The 8,837-nt window shown below is 43.9% G+C and overlaps 1 protein-coding gene across 1 annotated transcript; it reads left to right on the forward strand.

Moving 5' to 3' along the window:
• Nucleotides 1-548: 548 nt before the first annotated feature.
• Nucleotides 549-7,948, forward strand: LOC143346694 (uncharacterized). The gene is made up of 2 exons (XM_076775044.1): nucleotides 549-918; nucleotides 7,034-7,948. The coding sequence occupies exons 1-2, from the start codon at nucleotides 716-718 to the stop codon at nucleotides 7,809-7,811; spliced, it is 981 nt and encodes a 326-aa protein (XP_076631159.1). The 5' UTR covers nucleotides 549-715; the 3' UTR covers nucleotides 7,812-7,948.
• The last annotated feature ends 889 nt before the right edge of the window (nucleotides 7,949-8,837 follow it).

Below are 8,837 nucleotides of genomic sequence, written 5' to 3' on the forward strand. Positions count from 1 at the left end.
AATCGTGGGTGTCCATTAGCCACGGACCATGGTGGGAGAGGAGGAACATTTCTGGTTGGCCGATCCTTGTTTCCATCGCGTCCCACGGGGCTCCAGCAACTCCGCGAGTCCCTCGATTCCTCCCTGGCTCGTCCCAGACACGACGTCGGAGAGGTCCTGGCCGATCCTTGCCAGTTCTTCGTCACGGTATCAATCAAACAGCTAGTCGGGGTCACGGGTATTTATTCACGATAAACTCCAGCACGCGAACCAAAGTACCTGACAGTCCGATTTGGACGAGACGTGAATCTGTGAGAGGGTTCTGTGAGTGGTCAACAGAGCCAGAACAATGGAATGTGTCGGTCGCGCGAGAGTTTTGAGGTCGTGATCGAGGGAGGTGTGTTGCAGATCGTCCTAGAGTGATCGACGATCGGAGACACTCAACCGATCGCTTAAAGTTAGGTCCGAGCAATCGATCGAACTGGTGGCAAAAGGTCGAAAGGAAGGATCGTGCGGTGGTGGAGATCGTCGAGCACGTGATTGGACGAGAAGGGTGCTGTGTTTCGTTGTTTACCACCGGTCCGGAGGTGATTCGACGGCTAACGAGCATGAGAACAGTGATAGTTTTCTGTCAATGGAACCGCGCGAAGCGATTATTCTGTCAGGAGAGAGCGATTAAATAGAGATTCGTGGCAGAGGACTGGTTAAAAGAGGATCAAGGGACAGTCTGTTAGAGATGTCGTCGAAAACGCTTCACAACGAGCACATCAAACGGCCGATGAACGCGTTCATGGTGTGGTCACGCGGACAGCGACGGAAAATGGCACAGGAGAACCCGAAGATGCACAACTCGGAGATCTCGAAAAGGCTCGGGGCCGAATGGAAGTTGCTCAGCGAAAGCGAAAAGCGACCTTTCATCGACGAGGCCAAACGGCTGAGGTGAGATTTAAAACTTTTGATCGACGCGCGACGAATCAAACTTCCGTTCCTAATTAATTCCATGGCGATTAGAAGCAAAGTTACGAGGATCTTAAAGAGATCTAAGCATCTTAAACATTTGATAGGTCAATTTTATTTCATCTTTAAAAGAGAAAATTATGTTTTCATTTTTGATACGTCTATAAATTAATTAAATCGATACTCGATCTGAACAATAAGTGTATCCGCAGATCTTACAAAATTTCTTCAGTGAACTTTGCAGTGATTCTTTTCCTTTAGATTATGCGATACAGAATTAAACGTATACCCGAATATTCCCATTTCTTGTGGAATTATTATTAATGTCAATATCTTGAATTTTTATTTAGTTACCAATCCCTTGCTAGATCAAATTGCTTCTAAACTTTCATAAAAAAAGAGATGTTGACAAATTGCAATCTCTGTTTAAATTCGATTACATTACTAAACCACGTTTATCACGCATGTATAATATTTACAATAACAACGTCTGTATTCCACCCTAAAACTAAAAACTATACCCGTACAATAGAATGAAGGATTTAAAGGAAAGTAAAATATGGACGGTTTTTTTGCTGCATTAAAATATGAAGAATAAACTGAATATTAAAATTTTTTTAAACATCGTTATCTGAAATTTCAGCAGAGTAAAAAATATCGAAGTTCGAAACGCCTGTATATTCTACGAACGTTTATTTTCAAGGTTTGCAGATTCGTTTGACAAAAATGGAAATAGCTTGATCGCGCCGTATCGCTTTGAATCGATGTCCAGGATTTTTCTTTGCGCGCTAATTGCTCTTTAGTCGCGACCGCTTGAATGAAATTATCGCATCGAGGCGTATCTGCAATAACCGAGGGGTAGGGGGATCGAAAACGAGAACAGGGAGCCCTGTAGTTCATAATACAGTACATTGTTGCTAAAGCTAAGGGCGTACTGCGCTAAGCTAAGGGGTGGAATAGGGTGAACGAAGTGGTATTTATGGAGGTGGAGGGGACAAGCCTTTTATTACCCAACCCTGAATATTTAATCATTGTTATGAGTTTATTTAGCCCGACGAGCGATATACAGGTCGAAGAGATTTCACGATCGAACGATATTTTTATCGTCCCTTTAATTATCTCGTTCATCGAGCGGAATTAATTCGAAGAGAATTGTTCGAACAAAAATTGAAAATCTAATATCCAGTGGCTCCCATTAAACAATTGCAACAAGCATTACTGTAAATCCTAGATCACCCTAAACGTTGTACTGTTTCAAACGATTCTCAAGTTTGAGACGAACATTATAACGTTTTTCAAAATAACCTTTAAAAATGGTGAAAAGCGAGTCGGTTGGGTTGCAACGGTGAATCGAAAACGAATAAAGAGAAGCCAAACGCGGTGGAATAAGAATTAATTTAAAAGTACGACGCGCGAGAACGACGACAGAGTCCGGCTTTATATCAACGGTTTTTCCAAAGCAAAAATTGCCGGGTATAGGCAATTGATAGGGACCGGACCAGGGTTGAATATAAACCCTCGCGGAATCACCCGCCGCGACGATGGAGCCTCGTAAAATAAATAACGGAATAATAAAGTCGTTTCTTCCAAAGCGCGTCATTGTCGATTTGTTTTCAATTGCCAAGTGTTCGTTTTACTCGGTGGATTCCGTTTTCGAAAAATAAAAAGAGACGGGCTTGCCGGTTAAATGGGCGCAATGTAACGTTGAATCCGCTTTTCTGTCGATGACCGTGATCGAAACTACAACAAAAAAAGAGAGAGAGGAGAATATTCAGCATTGACACCTGGCCAGTGCCAGTCGACGTTCATTTTTTTGATCCATAACATTTTGCATTGAAATTCTCGCACGGTTTTCATATGTTACTTTTTTCGATTGTTGCACGGAAAATATTGTTATATCTGAACGAGATCGTCGGGGCACGAACTAGAGCATTGTACACTTTTAAATCGTTCACTACCGTCGGATTCCTTTGTTTTTCACTTCGAAATCGGAAAATCCTTCTTTAAAATTTTTATTTCGATGTTTAGTGCATTTTCCTCTCAAGTACTTATTTTAGTTGTACTCCCAGGAAATTAAAAATGAATGTTATTAATTTCTTTTTTGGTAAAAGTCGTTCCATTCGTTAAGATATGACATCTGAGTATATTCAGAATTTTTTTGAATACATATCGATAATGTTTACAATAACAACACTACTAAGAATGTACTTTAGTGTGTACAAAATCTAAAATCTTAGGCGCTATGGAAAAGATCGAGTCCATCCATGTATGTTATATCAATAACATAGTTAAATTTAACATTTCACAAAAACGTATCAACAATATTCAAACGCAACAAAAAGAAGCTAAAAGAAATACATCAAAACGTAAGACAAAAATATCAGAGAAATACAGAAATAGTTTTCCATTAAAGAACTTGCAAAAAGAAAACTATCCCCAAGAAATCAATTAAGAGTGTCCGTACTATCCGAAGACTGTCTCAGAGTTTCGGTATACGTTTCGTCCGCGGAAACGTATCTCAGAGACTAGATCGGTGATCGTTGCAGCAACTGCGGAGGGGGTGGAGAGGGAAGGGGAGTTAAAATTTCGGGGCAGAAGCGTGTAACGGCGAATCCGCTTTTCTGGCGGATGGCAGCGTGGATGACGACTTTGGTAACGGCTTCGCGCGGCAGCCAAGGGGGTTGGAGAGGGCAGCGCGGACGGTCGTAAAATAAAGAGGAGAGGGCCCGATAAAAGTGGTTCCCCTGGAGCCACGTTCCTGGCAGGAACGGGTTCCCCTGGAGCCGAGCCGTCACTGGCCCGACGTAATCTGTCCGTTCGTTCACGGCGACTCACAATGTGGCCCCCGAGATAACAAATAAAGCCCCATTGTCGCAATTGTGTGGATTTAAAAGGATTTGCGCGGCTCCTCTGCCGGCCCCTACCCTTCCCTCCCGCCCCTGGATCTCTCACCCTCACGGCTGCTCGTTGGCTGTGCCGCTGCCACTGCTGCCGCCTGTCCGACGATTCCCTCCTCCGACCCTCTTTTCGACGGCTTCTCCGCGCCGTTGTCTCTCGTTCTCGTTTTCGTCCGGCTGCCGCGGAAACCGTGGAAAGGGGGTCGAAGGAAAACGGGGGAGAATTAATACGGTGTTGCGGAAATAGCGACCGCTTTGTCATTCGAGAGTCTAAAGTCATCTTGGACACGGACTTCCGCGAGATGCAAGATGTAGATGAGCGTTAAAAGGTGAGGGATAACTCGCGAAAGAAGGAACCTTGGAGATTTATCCTTTGGTCCTCGGGTTGAGTTCTGCTGCAGAGGTTACTCGATCGTTTCTTGGAAATTTAGGGGGGTAGTCATTAAGATGTGGATGAGAAGTGAGGGTGAATCACGAAAGGAAGAATCTTGGTTTTTGGTTTATGTTAATCCCTTGTCAAACAATAACGAGCCCGACTCGTTACAAGTTTCACAATCATGAGGCTACTCACTCGTCATCGAGTCTTACATATTAAAATCAACACATTTCTACATTCACGAGGTATTCGTAAACAAATCTATTCTTTTTCGTGGCCATTCCTTCTACGAACAAATTTAAACAAAATTAAATAGTATACGTTTAAGAAATTAAATTGTGTCTCAAGGGGTTAACGTTCATGAGGCCACAAGATGAGGATACAGGATAAGGAAAACTCGAGAATAGTAAAACCTTAATTGATATTAGGTTTCTGAGAGCCCAAGTTGTGGTCAGTTGCATTAATAATCGTTGGTCACCACTTTACCAGACTAGTAGTATACTTTCTTCTTAATAAAATTTTGATCGTCTTCACTCAATTCTATTCACTCTTATGGTCATCTAAAATTGCATACTTGGTTCTCGTAGACACAAACCTACCAACCCATGATAATACTGTTGAAATCGAGAATATTGGCCTACCCCATTGTTATTTTTGACTTATTCGTCCAATCTCGAGTCGTTGGATGATTCTTCGTGGGCTAATCCGACGCGTAACAGAACGTTGTCGATGAGGCGAAAGGGATAATTATCAAATGACAAAACTGTCAACGGTTCGCGAAAGTCCGCCGGTCGTTGCGGCACAATGACATTTATGACGAATCGTTACACTAATGACATTCGCGGAGCACCGGCGGACAATCGTGACTAATTGTTATTGTTTCTTGTTGCGGCGGCCGCGAGCGCAGCTACCGCGCGGCTTATGTCCACCGATATGATATAACGCGTTGTTTATCGCACAGTTGGAAGTGGTGATGCTGGGAACGCCGGCCCTGGCGCTGGTAGCAACGATGCCCGGCGATGGTGGTGGTGGAGGGTTCCCAGCGAATTGTAAAGATTACGCCCGATGTTTATGCATTTATGCTGAATTATTGTCGGCGGGGCTTTACCGATGTTTATGCTGATTTACGCTTTGTGCTATCTGCCGGGACACATTGTCCCGGAATTATTATTCCGCTGCGTCACTCTCGCGGCGAGGAACCGAAATTTCGGATTTCGTTCGCGAGTTGGAAAATTTTCGCTGCTCTGCCTACCCCCCGGGCACCCCCGTCCTGGTCATCCGTGGCACCGTTCCCATCGCGAGCCATCATTTCGCGCGTCTCCATGGCCATAACACACACCTTGAGACGAGGAATCTTTTTCACTTCAAGACTTTCCAATTCTTGATTGAAATATATAATTGCTCTCGAAATATCAGAATCGTGAATATTCTTTTAAGGGAGGGTTTTCCTCGTTGATGCTCGTGAGCAATAATGAATTGCGTGGAATCTTTTTATCATAATACGACGTTTTGGTCTTTAAATTGTTTATCAGATAAAGATACCTATTACCCTTTGTTTACATGAGGAGCTATCTCCAAATAGAAAATTCAATACGATGAAAATATGCACGTATCGCGGATACCTATATTGAAATTTAGAAAAATCGTTCCTATCGTTGAATTAATATTGAGTCAGTTTTCTATTGTAAACACGAAAGAGCCCTGTGAAAGACTCTCTACCTTCCTGGTTTACTTTAGTTTTCGATGTCATCTTAGATAAAAGTATGTAAACTTGTGTAACCGACAATTCTTATTCTTAATTCAATACTTTGGATCGTGCAATAATACAATGTTCGTATTTCTAAAAAATCTCTACAATTTAAAAAACAATAATTGATGCAAGTCGTTGCAGATCGAAACGTTCGAAACGTTGATGCAAAATCCCTCGGCGAGGTACGTGAAATAATTCGAGTACTCATTGTGGAAACGTTTCCGGGAGAGATCCCCGCGAAACACGTCGCATGGAAAGGAAAAAAAAAGAAAAAAAGAGTTCCCAGCCGTGAAACACCTATCTCTCTCGCTTTCTTTTATCTACACGAGGCGAAGCATAAATAAGGACTGCGTTTGTGCGCCTCTTGGATACATAATGGAGTATTATGTGACGGAGATACCACGGGGCTCTGACTCTTCCCTTCCTCCCCTCTCTTTTAGCAGCCCTCCGATGTGTCGACTGTGCCTCCAGCCGAGGTGTGTGTACAAGATATTTACTACAAATACCCATGGTGGCCCGTATCGTGTCCTAGCACCACGATAATACGTCCCTTTGTACGGATAACGGTGTCGAGAGCAAAGTTTACTGAATTCCGAAGTGTCTCGTCGTGCGATTCTTCGTGTGATAACGAACAAGCCCGGATTATCGAAGGTAGATACCGGTGAAATTGTCTAAACGTATGCAAGAACCCCTCCTTCGTGGTGGCCGAAAAATTTTTCAATAAGAACGATACAACTTTCAATTCAAATAAAATCTTGGCTACGAAAGGTGATCTGGTGCTCGTTATTTTATGTTGATGTACATTTCTCACGCTTGCTTTGAGATCCTCAACAGTGTGTGGTTAAACAAGAGACTCAAGATTGCCTCGCAAGAAAATACCAGGTGATCCTCTTAAGAGATCAAGTGGTTGATTAGTTTTCTTACAGAGAAACAGAGATTTTTATGAATGACAAATAGAACAATAAGTATCGAGTAAAGATATTTTCTACCATAAAATACGAAGCAATTGGTCAACCAAATGAAATTCGACAAGCAACCCAACAAAAAGTTTAAAGGGGAAATATTTTGTTTCAGAGCCCTCCACATGAAGGAGCATCCGGACTACAAGTACCGTCCTCGCAGGAAGCCGAAATCCTTGGTGAAGAAGGAAAACAAATTCGGTTTCTCGATATCGCCCCTGATGTCCTCAGGTGAAGCCCTAGGAAACATATCGAGAGGTTTGCTGCCACCTTTGGCGCCCCCGTCGCACCACGCGTTGATGAGCCACGAGGACCTCAAGATTCCCCGTTTTTTCCCGCCCTTTCCCTATCCTCTTTACCCGATCCAGCACAAGCTGGGAGAGGAGTTCAACGGCGGGAAATTAGCGGCGGATTTGGCCTTTCAGGCGCTTTACGGGGGTGGCACGTTCTACTCGAGCCACCAAACGATGTCTTGGCCGAATCTGTCGACGGCGGCGTGCCTCCAGCCGAACTGCGGCTGCCCCAGTCCGCCAAAAGACCCGAAGAGGTCGTACCTGGCTACCAAATTGGAGGAGAGACCGTTCCCCAGCCCGGGGAAGCCGGACGACGACGGTTTCCCATCGGACAGAGACTCCAGCAGGGAGGAATCGCGGTACAGGAAGCTGGAGGACGACGGATTATTGTCGTCCGTGGACAGACACCAGGAAGACAGGTCGCAGGACCGTTTCTCTTCCTCCTCCTCCTCCTCACCGACCGAGCAAACGGAGAAGGTCGCTAGCGCTGGCCCGACGACGACGACGACGACGTCGACGAAAGTGGAGAGCGCGTTCTCCGTTCAGAATCTGACCTCGTCCAGCTCGAACTTGGGCGCTCACCGCGGACACGTCATATGAAGACCGCTTCCGGTTCTTCCGGACTTAAATTTCCGGGGGAACCTGATACCAGCCGGGTGGCCGACCACGGACTGGTGGAGAGTGCCGCCGATGCTCTCGCCGATCCCCCAGGCCACCGTCACGAACCTGAACGCGCTGGCGAAGGACGACGACGTCCAGTTCCAGGAGGATCAACAGAGGAACCCCAGATCGAGGAACGCGCACATCGCCAACGTCCAGTGATCCTTGGCGTCGAAAGGAGTCCGGGGAATGGAACCTCCTTGTTCGGTTGGAAGCGTGTGAAGTATCAGGACCCGAAAATCGTGAATACAAGGGGAGCTTCCGGCAGTGGAAATCGCTTTTGAAACGGTAGTAGGTACGAGTTACAGTATATAACAGTATCGAAAAACCCTGAAGCATTTTTTCATAATGGATCTTCGTTTTCGAGATATTTTGATTTAAAGTTTTGTACGCATCTAGTAAATTAATTATTTAACACAGTTTGGCAGATCGAGTTGTGGGTAAATTGGTATAACGGTTGATTACGAATCTGGAGGTAGTAAATTTAAACAAAATATTTTATTTATTTTTGCATTTAATGTTAATCCTATATGACATCAATATTAATTGTAAAACAAAAAACATACATTTTTAAAATAGCAGCATGTGTTGCATATATTTTTGTGTATTAGTCATTATCAAGTGAATTCTGTACTATATACAGGGTGTTCGGCCACCCCTGGGAAAAATGTTAATGGGTGATTCTAGAGGCCAAAATAAGACAAAAATCAAGAATACCAATTTATTTATGGAGGCTTCTTTAAAAAGTTATCCACATTTAAACTTCCGCCCATGCTGAATTTTTTTCTCGAAAGTGAGTAGGATTGCGAGAGTATGCTTAACGACCAAATATGATTGTAATTGACCCCCACAACCGAAAATAATTTTTTCAGAACGATTTGAAACTTTTCAATTTCGCCGAAAAATTTAGGCACCGACCCCCTGTCGATTTTCCTTAAAAATTCGTTTTTGATTTTTGATAATTTT

The sequence above is a fragment of the Colletes latitarsis genome, chromosome 10 (assembly GCF_051014445.1).
Source record: "Colletes latitarsis isolate SP2378_abdomen chromosome 10, iyColLati1, whole genome shotgun sequence".
Lineage (NCBI taxonomy): Eukaryota > Metazoa > Arthropoda > Insecta > Hymenoptera > Colletidae > Colletes > Colletes latitarsis.